This window comes from Cydia pomonella, chromosome 24, assembly GCF_033807575.1.
Source record: "Cydia pomonella isolate Wapato2018A chromosome 24, ilCydPomo1, whole genome shotgun sequence".
Lineage (NCBI taxonomy): Eukaryota > Metazoa > Arthropoda > Insecta > Lepidoptera > Tortricidae > Cydia > Cydia pomonella.
In genome coordinates this window covers 7,545,057-7,561,758 of record NC_084726.1, presented here as the reverse complement: position 1 = coordinate 7,561,758, position 16,702 = coordinate 7,545,057, and the positions used below count along the sequence as shown (strand labels likewise).

Genomic DNA, 16,702 nt, shown 5'->3' with positions numbered 1-16,702 from the left:
CCAGGAGTGAAGACCAACATCATATATCCTGCCACCGAGAAGCATATTGCAAAGTTTAGCCAACAAGAAGTTCACATTGTGCTGGAAACCCCAGAGTTGTACGAGAAACTAACTCTGCCACATTTGGAGAAAGAGCAATTTAATTTACAGGTAAACTAACAGTTAAAAACATAAATGCACTAAGCTTAGAATAAATTTAAAAGTGGAAAAATTACTGGCTTGGGTTAGACTTGTACTCATGGCCTCTGGATCAATACTCCAGCGCTCTGCCAACTGAGTCAGCAAGACCTCATCCATAGCCAGCAAATTTTCCTACCATTAGATTCAGATAGCGATGTTAAATCCAAGTCCCATATGAATTTAAGGTATACTTTAGTAAAAGTTTCATGTGGATATAGCGACTTCGGGGTGTAATGCCGAATTCCGGTGTAGCATTTTTAATGAACCATTTATAATATTATAGAAATTATGCATATTCTTAGAAATCCCTTGCTGATATTTCGAGAGTCGTCATCAAAGTTCAAAGAGCTTTACTTTCTTATCTTTTTTTTACATTCTTCACAACTGTAGTGACCTTTTGTTTACAGGAAGATGTTGGCTAGGTAGGGATGTAGCGTGAACACTAGTTCGAAGCGAACATACGTTTGGGAGTTAAATTTTACATTCATATCTTTATCTCTATACAATTGCATATAAGACTTCCGGATATAAGGACATGGCGCATTTACATTCGCGTGCGGTGGCGAGCCGAGCCACCAGACGCGTATGTTAATGGTGGGCTCGTGGCTCGGCTCGGCCGGGCTCGCGGGCCGGAGCGGTTTTTTGGGCACGAGTCAAAAGGGGCTCGCGGGGGACGCGCGGTTTGTGTTTACATTCGCGTTCGGTTTTTCATTCGGTTATAGGCTCCAGGGTGATAGATGGACCATGCGATCGACAGCCTGGAGAGGTCCAGATGGAAAGAGAAAAAGGAGCCGGCCTTTAGCACGATGGAAAGATGACTTGGTAAAAGTAGCAGGGGCCAACTGGATATGGGTGGCCCAAGATCGCATCAAATGGAGACAGCTGGAAGAGGCCTACACCTCCAAGGAGGGTTCTGGTGTAACCTAGGTTTAAGAAACTTTAAAACTGTGTGTACATTAGCTTGAGGAGCTCACGAGCTGTGGCCGAGATAAGAGACGAGCCGCGAATGTAAATCCGCGAACAGAATGACATTGGTACCTTCATCATCGTTATATCCGAAAGCCTTCTAATGAAAAAGTGATCAAACACTCAAGGACCCGATTCAAACCACCATACATTACATGGCTAACACCCTGGATCTCTAGACTGTCTGGCCACTACTTATAAAAACAAATCAAAATAATTTGATTTGTTCCCTAAGTTCTCTAAATAGGCGGCGCGTGCGTTTTCCTCGCCCGAGTGCGCCGCCTCGGCCGAGGCACGTCTACACTGGCCGGTTTGGGCGTGAGGAAATTGCCTCGCGCGTATGCTCGCTCTGTGTGGACCCGGCTAATGATGAATGACCTCAAGTGGGTATGCACTTCTGCAGCTAGATGTACATCCAGCTGCAAAAGTGCAGCTGAAATTTTGCAGATTGCTGACACACAGTACAATAATTTTAAAATATTGTGCTCTTACTTACTTATTTTCTTCATTTCAGTGGGTCTACAACATACTAGAAGGCAAAAGTGAAGCAGATAGGATAGTTTACGACAATAAGTGTGAAAGAGAAGGTTTTGTGTTGCTCCCGGATCTGAAGTGGGATGGTCTGACCAAGGAGACCCTGTATTTGCTAGCAATAGTCAGGCAGAAAGGCATCAAGTCTATTAGAGATTTGGACGCTAGTCACCTACCGCTACTGAAGAGAATCAGGGACGAGGGAAAGGTATGTTCTATCTATCTATTCTTCTCCACGACTCGTGAGACCCCGGGGGCAACTAATCCCGAGAATTGGCGTAGGCACTAGTTTTTACGAAATTGACTGCCATCTGACCTTCCAACCCAGAGGGTAATGAAATGAAATGAAATGAAATAGCCTTTATTTCAGACAAGTATTTTGTAAGTACATTTTGTTGTTAACATATATATATATATCTATTATCCATCTGTATGCCTTTTGTAGGCAAAGGCCTCCCCTAACTCTTTCCATTTATCCCTATCCCTTGCTATTGTAGTCCAGCAACCTCCTGCTGCACTCTTAATCTCATCTTCCCATCTTCTTGTTGGCCTGCCACGCTTCCTCTTTTTGTCTCTAGTAAACCAGTACATTATTGCTTTAGACCACTTTTCTCTCCCTCTAATTGTGTGACCTGCCCATTTCCATTTTAACTTCTTAATTGTTGTAGTAATATCTTTTGTTTTAGTACATTTCTTTATATCTATATTTCTAACTTTATCAGATAGTCGCTTACCCATCATACTTCTCTCCATAGCGTTTTGACAAATTTCTAACTTTTTGTAGTGGGATTTGTTAAGTGCCCATGTTTGGCAACCATAAGTTAGAACTGGAAGTATACAGGTATCAAACAATTTCCTTTTTATGGTCATACTCATTTCCTTATTTTTCATAACTTCTTTCAGGTTCCAATATTGCTTCCACCCGTTTCCAATACGTCTGTCTAGTTCTTTCGTAGTCAAGTCGTGTGGGGATATAATTTGACCTAGGTATAAGTATTCGTTTACATATTCGATCCTGTGGTTATTGACGTAAATGGGTTCTTGTTTTCCGTTGGTCCTGGCTTTGGTCTTCAGAGTGTTCATACACAACCCTACTTTTTGGCTTTCTGTGTCTAGGTCACATATCATTTTGTTCAGTTTGTCTTTGGATGGTGAGATTATTATCAGATCATCTGCAAATCTTAAATGAGAGAGGTTTTCGCCATTGATTGATAATCCGCATTCATCCCAATTTAATTTACGGAATACCTCTTCTAGGACAGCCGTGAAGAGTTTTGGTGACACTGGATCGCCTTGACGAACTCCTCTTCCTATTTTAATTTCTTCGCCCTCTCTGTCCAACTTAATTTTGGCCTTGCTGTTTTCATAGACGTTTTTTAGGATTCTGGTGTACTTGATTTCAACTCCTTGGTTTATTAGGGCTTGCCAGATTTTGTCATGTTTAAGTGAGTCGAAGGCTTTGCTATAATCCACAAAACAGCAGTAAAGGGTGATATTGAATTCCTTTGCTTTTTCAAAGAGTTGTTTAACTACATATATATGGTCCAGGGTTGAATATCCGCTCCTAAATCCTGCTTGTTCCCTCGGCTGACTTTCGTCTAGGATCTTGGTCATTCTATTGAGGATAATTTTGGTGAAGATTTTGTATATATTTGACATCAGGCTAATAGGGCGGTAGTTGTTAATGTTGTTTTTGTCACCTTTTTTGTGTAGTAGTGTGATTGTCGAAGTAGTCCATTGATTGGGGATATTTTCACTATGTAGCACATCATTGAATATGTTGGTGAGAGGTGGTACAAGGATATCTATGTTAACAGTCAGAAATTCGTTGCTAATACCATCCGCTCCGGGGGCTTTATCTCTTCTTTGTGTTTTTATTGCTTTTTCCACTTCTGCAGGTAATATGTCTGGCACCACGCTTCCACCTGTTATGTCTGTGGGGTGGTTGCTATCCTTCCTTATGTATAAATCTCTGAAAAAAGATGTCGCTATAGAGATAATTTCTGGACGACTGGTTTTTGCATTTTCCTGTTTTATCTGAGATATTGGGTATCCAGTCTATTTTTTCCAATAACTGTTTTTTCACTTTTTTAGTCCCGCCTGTTCTTTCAATGCAATTTTCCAGAAGTGCCAGCCTGTGTCTTTGTCGGTCTTTTCTCATGTTTACCTTTATTTTGTTACTGATTTTAGAAATATTTTGTCTGTCTTGTTTCGTCTTCCCAGGTAGAGATATTAGTTCAGTTCTAATTTTTAGTAGCTCCTTGGTTTCCCTTGTAAGCCATTTCGCAGAGTTATATTTTATTTTAGGTTTTCTGCTTTCCTTCGTGTGTAGGAGTTCCTCAAATTTGTCATATTTATTTTGGGTATCTAGGTGTCCTGTGAGTCTTGTAAAATTTTCAAGGTTTTCTTTTAAGTTTTGGCTATTTTCTATAAGTGTGGTAGTTGGTTTCAATATGAAGGGTCTGTCTTTCTTAGAAGTTGTAAAATGAAGTTTAGCCCTTACCATCCTGTGGTTGGTGTTAAAGTTTAAATTATTTATTACTCTGCAGTCATGAAACATTTTAGGTTTGGTAGTGAGAATATAGTCTATCTCGTTCTTGTGGAGACCATCTGGAGATATCCAAGTCCATCTGTTGTTATTTCTTTGTTTGTATACGCTGTTGAGTATTTTCATGTTGTTTTCATATGCTAGTTGGATAAGTTTTCCACCATTTCGTGTGCGCTTGCCAGAACAGTATGGTCCCATTACTAGTTCTTCTCCTATGCCTCTGCTCCCAATTCTTGCGTTGTAATCACCCATCACTATTAAGTTCTTGTGTCCATAAGTTTTAATTGCATCTGTTAGCGAAGAGTAGAAGGATTCTATTTCTATTTTTTTCGATAATTCGGTTGGTGAATAGACTTGTATGATGGACCATATTTCTTTTTGTTTCCTATGTGGCAGTTTTATGTTGAGTATTACTATACGTTCCGATATTCCAATAAATTCCTCTATGTAGGGTTTCAGTTCTGGTTTTACTAAAAATCCTGTGCCATATTGGCCGGGTGTTACTCCTTTATAGTACATAAGAAAGCTGCCATGATCCTCTATATTTTCTCCGAGTCGTCTAACTTCACTAAGGCCCACAATGTCCCATTTTATGTGTGATAATGCTAGTTCTAGCTCGTTTAGACTTTCAGGAGTTCGAAGTGTTCTGGTATTTAATGTACACACATGTAGAAAGTTGTCTTTACTGGTTTTTTGTTTTGCTTGATTTTCTTTGTTCAGAGTTAGGGGGTATTGGTCGTTATCCCCTCGGGGACCAGCCGTCTTGGGGAATGTTGTTTTGTTTTGTTTGTTTGATAGTTTTGTATTAATATTTGGTTTTATTGTTTTCCGGTGGCCGGGGTTTATTAGTTTTTTGACTGTGAGTGGAATGCATGAGTGATTTTGGTTTGTTTGGCAGGCTGATTGATTTTGTCTTGCTTCTCGGGATTATTAAAGTTGTTTGGAGGTGTTGAGGGAGGTGACGATGGTAACCTTTTTCTTTTCTCCGTTTGATGTTCATTTTTTCTTTTATTATAAGTTTGTCTTGTTTCAGGATAGCATATTTTCCTGCCTCTCGCGCTTCTATCAATTTTGGTATAAGTGCCTTTCTTTCTTCCAGAATTTCTTTTGTAAAATCTTCAGTTATCTTTAAGTTTTTTGGGTATGATTTTCTATTTCTGAGTAATTCGATCTTTCGCCATTCCAATGTTAGGGTTATTTTTATTGGTCTGTGTTTTTTCTCAGTCTTTTTTCCTAACCTTTCAACTTTACTAACTTCCCACTTGTCCCACTCGGTGCCTTTCTGTTTATTGTCCGAGCTGTTCAGTGCTTCCAAAACCGATGTCAAAAGTTCGGTGTTATTGTTTTCTTTTTCTTCTATTCCATGAATAATAACATTATTCTTTTTCGATATTGCTTCTAGGTTCTTTATTTTAGATTTCAGTATTGTGTTTTCGGCTTTCAGTTTCTCAGTTTCCTCTGTAATTGTTGTTAACTTGGCCTCAATTGTTGTTGTGATTGTATTTTGAACCGTTTGATTTATTGCATCAGTTTGTTTTTGGAATTCTTCCTTCATTTTGTTCCATAACAAATTAATCTGCTCTTCCATGCTGCTTTGCATGTTGGTTTCTTTGCAGTAACAAAACGTTTATTGTTGGGATGAAACGGAACGTAAATTATTTATTTTGCTCTGACAACACTGGTCTCCGCCCGACTTGACCTCCGGTTTATGTTATGTCAAATTTGACGTTTTAGTTTTGAGGTTATGTTCTATAATTTTCCTTTTTAGGTTTTAATCGTAAACTTTGCGTATCACACTGATATTTTCACTTGGTTTCTTTTCTGAGGACTTCCTAAGAGTTATTGTTTGTAGTTTGGTGGTTTTTGCCTTGTTTACACAGAGGATGCAATTATTTTTTTACGGAGAGCACTGACACTAGACTTCACTGTTAGAGCACCGGAACCGGAAAGGGTAAACTAAGCCTTATTTGGATTAGTCTGATTTCCTCACGATGTTTTCCTTCACCGAAAAGCGACTGGTAAATATCAAATGATATTTCTTACTTAGTTCCAAAAAATTCTTTGGTACGCGCCGGGGTTTGAAACCGTGACCCTCGGATTGCAAGTTGCACGCTCTTACCGCTAGGCCACCAGCGTTTTTCTATCTAGTACCTATTTTATTTTTATTTGGGTGAGACAACTTTTTCTTCTCACTTGTCATAGTTACTTTTCTTGTGGGTCATGCTTAAACTCTTGTTTTATAGTATTTAAAACAACCAAACATATTTTTACGGCAGTTATATATTCGTAATGGGTTATCTACTAACAAACTACCTATGCTACTATTGTCCCCCGGCTGAAATGTCAGAATAAATAAATAAATATTATAGGACATTATTACACAAATTGACTAAGTCCCACAGTAAGCTCAATAAGGCTTGTGTTGAGGGTACTTAGACAACTATATATATAATATATAAATATTTATAAATACTTAAATACATAGAAAACACGAATAAATGCCCTTACCAGGATTTGAACCCGGGACCATCGGCTTGATAGGCGGGGTCACTACCCACTCGGCCAAACTGGTCGTCAAATAATAACATAAAACTATGAATACAAACAAGAAGGTTCTTTCCAGAACCCCCTAGTGTAAATTTATTTCATAGCGTAATGTGACGTACGCGTATATTAGGTAATCTGTATTTTTTGACATTTTTTTTTCATCATCTATTTATTGACAATAACAATATACATAATGGATATATACAGATGATTACTATAACTAGCTTATATCTAAAATAGGCCCTTGAGGTATTGTACCAAGGATGCTGGCGGCATTTCCTCGTTGTATCGCAATACTGATACGTTGTGCGAGGAAGCCGCCAGCTCTTCGGTCACCAGTTACGTCAAACAGACGTTTCGCGATTTCTCCAAAAAACTTGTGCGCGCTGGGACCCCATGGACCTAGAGTTTCAACGCCAAAAGGTACAAAATGGTACTCTCTACCGAGGCTCTTATATTTATTACGTTTCAAAATTTCGGCGCTTTCCGCCGCTGCGCCCGCTTTTACATTAGTCCGTTGGAGGTGGGACGGTGCCAGTGTGTCTACGCAGGTAGCATCCCACACTAACATCCGTCCCAAGCCCCAAGGAACCAAGGACACCCCATCAGGCCTCTTGCCATCATCCCTGATAATGCCAGTTGGCTCAAGAAGAGCAGGCACATTGATGGTGGCAAGAGATCGACGAATTATGTCATTAAGCGACGACGCATGTCTTGAAAAACGACCTGCACTTTTTTGACAAGATAATCCGTGGTGTCCCAGTCGGTCCACGTCCGTGCCACAAGAGCATATATGTGGCGTACATACCGAAACCCCGAGTCGCAAACCAGTCGCCAGTCTTAGGGAGATCGGATCCAAGACATTTATATTTTATATTTTATTCTACAAAGTTTCTAGATTTTTATACAATTTTGGTGTTTGACGATCCTTTTGTAAAATTCTTATTATTAAGTTTGACATATCTATATTCATTCAATGTTTTTTAAGAACAATAATAACTGCATCAATAAATTGCTCTGATATTTAGATTCAGATGATATTTGTAAAATTTGACAATAAAAGTGATTGTTGCTAAGCCTATTTGAATAAAGAATATTTTGACTTTGACTAATCAATTTATAAACAGGCCCCGTATGAAGGCTACGCACACCACACTTACCCGTATTGATCACTTTGAGTCAGGTGTAATGTAGCACATTTATTAAAAAATAAACATTTATTTTTTCAGAAAGCAATTCTGCAGAAGTACAACGTAAAAGGCAGCCAACTGCGTATCTACTTGCATTACCAACCGTCCTTCTACCACCTGCATATCCATTTCACGTACTTGCGCCACGAGGCGCCCGGCATACATGCCGAGAAGTCCCATCTCCTCGACTCCGTCATCGACAACATCGAAATGATGGGCACATACTACATGAGAGCCACGCTACCTTTCACCATTCGAGAAATGGATAACCTCTTCAAAGTTTATGAAACTAACGGTCATGTACAGAGAATTGAGAATATTGAGCTAATTGATAAATAAGATATTTTTGTAATAGAATAAGCGAAGATGTTGATAAAAAGTGTTTTCATGGAGCTGCGCTCTAGGTTGCGAAGTTGCAACGTTTATATTACTACAGGAGTTGATTTTAAGAAAAATTGCAATTTGAAGATAAGCATACAATCCAACTGTATTGTATTGAATTATTATGATGATTCTAAGAGACGTGACAGTCTGTCGTCCATAGAAAGTCTTTCAGATTGCTACTCCGATGATGATGAAGTCACAGCGGTTATACCGATACAAGAATTCTGCCAAATTATACCAAATTCCATGTCATGTCTCAAAATAGATAAGAATAATATATCTTTTCGAATCTTAACCGAACCTAAAAGTGGCGGGAATTTTTACAATGAAATTCTAACTAGTAATAATGTGGAAACCAATGTAAAAACGCAAGAATTAAAAGTTAATTTAGAATCCAAAGATGAGGTCATGATTCTATGCGGCAATTGTTCCAATGTTATATCGGATAATGTGATAAAATTTGATAGAATTTTGGAGTTGCCTTCAACAAATATTGACATGTCAGAGTGGTTTTGCCACGGACACTGCCATGGTGGTGAACCTACAGAAATAGCTATGAAACCAAACAAAAATGATTTCTTACACAGACTGACCTTTTTCATCATAAACAATAAGCTTTTATCAGAAAAAAACGAATAAGTTTAATGCTAAAAGAGAAGTATACCACTGCAATAGATGCTTGGCTTGGTTGGGCCTGAAAATCAAAGACACTGTCAAACTTTTCAACTCTGAATTAAAATTAAATCGTAATGGAAACGAAACCCCTGTATTCTCCCACAAAGCACCACATTCTAGTACGACAGATTTTATATTCACTATCGAAAAAATGGCCAAAGAGTTCAACCTAGGACTGCAATTCACCATCATGTGCAAACTCGTATTAGAGTGTACTATATCAGCGAATAAAAAGCAGTATATCTTAATCTGGATTATGGATAAGGAGTTGCAAGTGATAAGGAATAGTGGGGAATATATTCAGGGAGATAAAATAGTTTTACAGTCAAGCTTGTTAACCAAAATTCTGTATAAAGTGGAGTTGTGCTTAAATGATGAAGTTGAGAGTTGGCTGGCCGACCCGTCGGTGACATCCACCGAGGTTTCCAAAAGCATGTTTTGTCATGGGATAGAGCATTTGGAGCACATGTCGTTGAAAGTGCCGGAGTGGTTCCGGAACGCCAATGGATATTGTGTCAGCTATTTGAATGTTTAGTTAAATAAATTGCCGCATTTCATTTTTTGTTTTCTTCAATCTGTATTCTACATAACTATTAAATAAAAAAATCTCTACGCTATAAATAAGCCAAAAAAAATTATTCTATGCCAAAAATGCCTTACATCATTTTCAAACTGCTGGATCGATTTCTTTAAGAACCACCGAGGAAACTCGCTTTCACGTGAAAAAAAAATCGCATCGAAATCGGTCCATGCGTTGGAGACGTAGAATGCCACAGATAGATATTGGCGTAAGGCGTCAATCGCATATAAAACAATCCCAATTTGCTTTGAAGGTTGTAGATGTAGGCCTGCTAAATTGCAGCGTATTGCGTCTATGAAGCTGCGACACGTAGGTTAGATACTAAGAATTAAATAACATTCAGGATCATGTCGGTTAACTATGTTGCGAAATTACTATATTTAAGTATATTAATCTTACACAAATTGACTAAGCCTCACAGTAAGCTCAAGAAGGCTTACGGGTACTCAGACGATGATAAGCGACATTCCAAATTAAAAGGGACCTTATGGCTTCTAGACTAGGTTAAAATATGAGTATATTTGACTTAATTTAATTTAGTTTGAGTTAAACTTTAATCTTACGTTTTAATATAATAATTTAAATGTAATATGATCCTAAGTTGGTCGAAATAAATTTATTTATTTATTTATTATGGCGGTCGGCGCTTACACCATTAATAGCGGTGAACCAATACTAATGCGGTACTCCGCGACGTAAGCGCCAACCGCCATAAGATCCCTTTTGATTTGGACTGTCATATACCCATGACTCAGGAACAAATATCTATGCTGATGCCCTTACCAAGATTCGAACCCAGGACCATCTTATATCAGTATACAAGCTTATCTCGGTTTATATTTGTATTAAAACTGTTATAAATAATGTATCAGATAATTGGACTCTTCTGCTTATTTTTTACTAGCTGTGCCCGCGGCTCCGCCCGCGTGGTATTTGGTCTGTGTCAGTAACCGGCTCATTCACCGCTAATTTCTCTGCCTCTCCCCTGGAGGTGGAACTTGAAGTAAAGTTGACAGATGGATACGCTAGAGGACTGTAGTCTAGATAAAATATTTTACCACTTAATAAAACTACACTCCAAAATCAATTGTTATTTTTTTCAAATTCGTCCTTATTCAAATTTTTGACGTGATTTAAACGACATAAAGTAGTAGATGTATATCGGACAATACAGTTCCACTTTTGTATTTTTTTTACGTCCTTGACTGCTCCTATCCAAATCATGTCCATGGAAAATATCATCCAAATCGGTGCTCCAGACCAATCAGTCTAAGCATGAAAAGGTAAGAAATATACCTATAGAAATCCATACTTCCGAACACTATCAAATTTAGGTGTAATACCTATTAGTTAGAAGTAGGATTAGAGGAAAGGAGAATACTCGTAGATATCAAAAACTTGAGGCCGAGTATTTACATTTTGTTTACAGTTATGTTTATGTATGCACAACTAAATGTATACATATAATTATATCTACAGTTACATACTAATAAGTGGGTATGTAATAGTATATTTACATAACATTGACATTTTACAATATTTATTTGTACACCACATTGCGAGTCTCCCCGGCGGGCATCAGCACGAATAGCTCCGTACAGCTGGTAACGCGCGAGCACGCCACGTAGAGCTGCCCGTGCGAGAAGCAGCCCGTGCGCAGGTCCACGCCAGCGGCGCGCAGCGTCTGCCTCTGCGACTTGTTGATGTTCATGGCGAAGCAGACGCTCACGGAGAACTGTAGGCGCTTGAAGTGGAACGGGAAACTGCTCAGGATGAGCGGGATGCGCGGGATGAACACGACTTCTGCGGCGCCGCACCCCGTCAGGATCTGCACCTCAATGAGGTTTCGCTGCAGCTGCACTACTTTTAGCTGGGTTCCGTTGCATAACTTCGGAGGCGACAAATTCCGAAGAAGCATGATTGGAACTCCAACTTTCAGGGTTAATGTGTGTGCTGGGAGTCCTGAAGCACTCAATGAGCTAAGGAACTAAGGAACTCTACCGGGTATGTTGTGACATTGCCTTCATCCAAGACAGTGTTAATGGAATTATATACTGCATGTTCACCTTCAATTTCCGCCTGCTCATTTTTCTGCGTGAGCATCGACCGTTCCTCTATGGGCGTGAGTATGGATCTCTCACAAACCCAAGAATGGCTCAAGTCTCCATACACGCTACGAATGAGATTTTTAATGGATAGAACGATCCTGCATAACGTCTCTGGTAGCCTGGTAGTGGTGGCTACGCCTAAAATTACGATCGTCGCTATAGTTTCGTAACCTCAATGCGTTGCGAGACTTTCGTGAAAGGTTCGCTTTTTTTCGGGAAGGCATTTTCAGTTTTTAGTTCTTATGTCATTTTAACGCGTATAAAATGCGAGTCCCAATTCGTTTGACATTTACACCGCAAACTTCAGAGAATTTTTTTTTTTCATGGGTACCTTCGTAGTCATTATTAAGTGCTTAAAAGAGGCGATATGTATGAATATGGATACGATAAAATTACGATTAGGTATAATTCATGACGGAGAAAATATTTTTTTAAATTAATATGCAGTTATACGCGTGTTGATATAATGTGTGTTGATTTTGCCACTACTTAACTATGTAAGTAAACTCATTCTTAACCGACTTCAAGATTTCAAAAGGAGGAGAATCGAGGGACCTCTTCAAATATGAAAGTCATACATATAATGATTTTTGTATTTTCTTTAATAAATCTAGCATTTACATTTAAAAAAGTGACATTTGATGAAGTGGAACTGCTGATGATGATCAGAATGGAACTCTTCAACGATACACAGTACACGTTTGGCGATTTGTCCTCTTCGCTGTGTTTGTTAAGTAAATTAGATTTTCAAGACAATTTTTTGTCAAGTTCGAGTTCTGACGATGGGGTCCATGAGGAATCGAGGGAACTCTTCAAATGTGAAAGGCATACGTATAGTGATTTTTGTATTTTCATAAACAAATCATGTATTAACATTTGTAGAACTGTTCATGATGAACAGAATGGAACTTTTCAACGATGCATAGTTCACGTTTGGCAATTTATTCTCTGTGCATGTTTGTCAAGAAGTTAGGTTTTCAAGACACATTTTTATATTTCTATCCTATTTAGTTTTTTTAATAATTATCTGGTGCATTATTTCATGCATGGTGTGAAATAATTTATCTTAAATACAGTCGAATACCCTATTGCGGGTATCTTACCAGTCAACCATAGGGCAAATCTGAAATGTGTCAAGGTGGGTGCAGTGACAAAAAAACATGTTACCTCCTTTTCTACATAATTAGGCGTAGGACGCTGTCTTTTTAATTTAATTGTATGAAATCAAAAATCAACAATAATCATTCTTTCACCGGTCTACCCGCATTGAAGTCGGTTTTTTTTTTCTTAAAAATTATTAGTTTACTTGATTACTGAATTTTTACTCAGTTTCCCAAAAGATGGCACTGTGCAATGTATGGCAATTAATTTACTGTCGTTTAATTTCGTTGTATTATTACATCAACACAATTGAAATTGAATTGATATCCGTACCCCCCTCTTCTAACTTTAGAGTTAATTTGGCAAAAAAATTTCTCGGTTGCTTAATTTCAGCACCATGTCTGTTAGTTTAGCAGGGTACTCGATACTCGTAGCACATATTTGTTGTAAAAGTTTGCACCTCCTTCCTAAGTAGCGCCATAAGATTCAGGTGCAAATTTAACTTAATCGAGTGTAGTGGCTACCCCCCCTTCTAGGGGTTGAATTTTTATAGCCTATAACTTGGCCGGGCATTTTCTCGACAGATTAGTAAAGTTTTCATCAAAATCTGTTCAGCCGTTTTCACGTGATGCGAGGTCAAATAAACAGACAAACAGACAAAAAATCTAAAAACTGTTGGAACGTGTTCTGTTAACGATTCTTAGTATCCCCAGCCTACTTTTTTTCGAATATCTTCCATGTACAGACTTTCGACCCCCTACAGCTTTATTATACAGGGTGTCCCAGAAGTACCACGCCACACTGAAATCGGAGGTAGGTCAACTCCAGAGGAACATAACCAGCCTAACATGACCCCAGTAAAAGTTGCACCGTTTTCGAGTTATTAGCAAAATTCAGAATTTTGATAAATTTCCCGTTTTTTTACATTTTTAGTACCAGCATCGACTTAAAACGCTATTAAAAATAGTTTTTTTTATTTCTTTTAATAGCTGTTTAGTTAATTCAGAAGTGCAAAGTGCTATTTCGTCTATCACTAATGTAAAATGCTGAAAAAAATCGATTAATCCTGATTTAAATAATCAAATAAACATGAATGTCAACTTTGACCGCCTACCATGGAAAAAAAAATATTAGAAAGGAAACAAACAAATAAAAATACTAAATTAGGCATGTTATGCAGATTTAGAAATGGTATGACACTTGTACCTTCTGCGATAACATGAGGCATTCTTATCACATTAGCGATAACCCATCCAACGAACTTAAAACTGGAATTCCGAAAGCAGTCACTGTGTGGTACAAATAATGCTGCGTACAGCGATGGATCATCTGTTATTTGATCGAATTATTGTGCCTGGCTAAAATACCAACTGTTAACTTCTTATCTGGAGGCTAAAGAGTAATAAACTGCTGGATAAAACGTCGATGATAATAAAAAAAACTGTTTTGTCTTTTATTGATTTATTTGAACATTAAGTAGGTTAATAAGTATCACAGTAAATATTCGAATTGTCTTCCGTGGACCCTAATGCATAACAAACATCTCCTCATAAAACTTCGGCTTAATCTTCATAAGTTGAATTCCGATATGGTACGGGCTGCGTCGAATACTCGTTGCCGCAATTCTGCTTCAGAGCGGATTGGTTTGGCGTAAACTTTGTCTTTTAAACACCCCCAATAAAAAAAATCAAGTGGGTTTAAATCCGGTGATCTTGGTGGCCATAAAATTGGTCCTAATCGCCCAATCCATCTCCTGGGGAATGTATCGCTGAGGTGCTCGCGGACTAGCCGAGCGTAGTGTGCCGGGCAACCATCTTGTTGGAACCACATCTTACGTCTCAGTTCCAACGGCACATCTTCCAACAAACCAGGCAAGTCTTCTTGCAAAAATGCTAAATAATTTCTACCATTAAGAATAGGAGGCAGCTCGACCGGTCCTACAATTTGCCCATTAAGGATTCCACTCCACAAATTAATTTTAAATTGGTGCTGGGACCGATCTTCTCGTTCTTCATGTGGGTTTTCTGTCTGCCAACTATGGATGTTGTGCAAATTAAGATATCCATCTCTTTTGCAAGCCGATTCGTCAGTCCACAATACTTCGTTGAAAAAATTCGGGTTTTGTCTACACATCTGTATCATTCTTCGGCAAAATTGGACACGGAGTGCGTAGTCGGCTGGAAGAAGTGTTTGGACTCGATGGATGTGGTAGGGGTGGTATTGATAACGCTTCAGAATTCTTTGTACCGAGGATTTTGAGATGCCAGTGCGGCGTTCCACAATCCGCACAGAAGTCCCTGGCTCCGCTCGTACTTCTTCCAATACCGCATCGTCGTCGACAGTCTGAGGTCTTCCTGCTCGGCCATTTCCTCCGGGTAGCCTTCCTTCTCGATATGCGTTGACAACTCTTAAAATAACTTCATGCGTCGGTCGATTACGATTTGGATATCGGTCTGCGTACAATGTTGCTGCCAATCTTGCGTTGTACGAAACATTGCCTTGATTTGAAACCCTCCTTGTTTCGCCATAAATCAAGTGCATGTCAGCGTATTCACTATGCAGGTACTGGTGATTCGCCATTGTTGTTAATCAGTGTCCAAGGGGTGCCAAGTTGTCGTTCAGATCCATAAACAATCCAGAAAAATAGCAAATCAGAGTCCGGGGCAGAGCCAAGTCGATAAAGTTTAAGAAAGCAGGAATACAGAAATAACAGAGAACACAGGTATTGCACAAAGCGCAAGATAATCAACTGATGTGGCTTTAATAAGCTACTGCTATTAATAACTACTAATACTCATGTACTCCATCCCCCCTTTCTTTAATGAGATAAGACACAGCCTAAGAGAAGGCTTGAGAAATTAACATGTGCGTCAGAGGGAGAGCTATTGTTGGTCAATTTCAAAAGGGAGATAAAGATTAAAAAGACCACGATGCACAATACGATTAGAAGTAGCACTAATGATGTTTTTACTTAACAATGATAGCTTGCGCATTTGGTACAATCATTTGATCAGATAACAAATGGGTCATTATTGCGACTGCTTTCGGAATTCCAGTTTTAAGTTCGTTGGATGGGTTATCGCTAATGTGATAAGAATGCCTCATGTTATCGCAGAAGGTACAAGTGTCATACCATTTCTAAATCTGCATAACATGCCTAATTTAGTATTTTTATTTGTTTTTTCCTTTCTAATATTTTTTTTCCATGGTAGGCGGTCAAAGTTGACATTCATGTTTATTTGATAATTTAAATCAAGAGTAATCGTCTTTTTTTCAGCATTTTACATTAGTGACAGACGAAATAGCACTTTGCATTACTGAATTAACTAAACAGCTATTTAAAAAAATAAAAATAAACTATTTTTAATAGCGTTTTAAGTTGATGCTGGTACTAAAAATGTTAAAAAACAGGAAATTTATCAAAATTCTTAATTTTGCTAATAACTCGAAAACCGTGCAACTTTTACTGGGGTCATGTTAGGCTGGTTGTGTTCCTCTGGAGTTGACCTACCTCCGGTTTCAGTGTGGCGTGGTACTTCTGGGACACCCTGTATGTATAGATAGATCATACTCTTTAATTTTAAAATAAATAGGAGGATCTAAAGTGTTGCTTATTATAAGCGTCTTCACCGCTCTTTTATTTATCTTTACGCTAAAGAAAATCTTATTGTAAAAAGGAAGACACCAGTAAAACGTACAGCAAAACTTATCTTTTATTGTAGTCGATTCTATTGTGATGATAAGCCTAATTAATACCAATATATGTTCTCTGCATTTTACTACATAAAATAACCTACCCCTAGGTTATTTTTAAAGTTAAAGTCATCAATTAGTTCTTAATTTTTTAATAAATTTTCCATGTTTTGTTATTAAACATATAGTAGTAAAATAT

The 16,702-nt window shown here is 38.3% G+C and overlaps 1 protein-coding gene and 1 pseudogene across 1 annotated transcript in view; both read left to right on the top strand.

Moving 5' to 3' along the window:
• Window positions 1-8,475, top strand: part of LOC133530962 (m7GpppX diphosphatase) — a 52,124-nt gene extending 43,649 nt beyond the window's left edge. Inside the window, exons 2-4 of the mRNA XM_061869027.1 lie at window positions 5-150; window positions 1,661-1,885; window positions 8,002-8,475. Coding sequence (XP_061725011.1) covers window positions 5-150; window positions 1,661-1,885; window positions 8,002-8,301 — 671 coding nt within the window. The 3' untranslated portion in view covers window positions 8,302-8,475. The remainder of the gene's footprint in view (window positions 1-4; window positions 151-1,660; window positions 1,886-8,001) is intronic.
• LOC133530961 (uncharacterized) lies at window positions 8,329-9,578 on the top strand (annotated as a pseudogene).
• The last annotated feature ends 7,124 nt before the right edge of the window (window positions 9,579-16,702 follow it).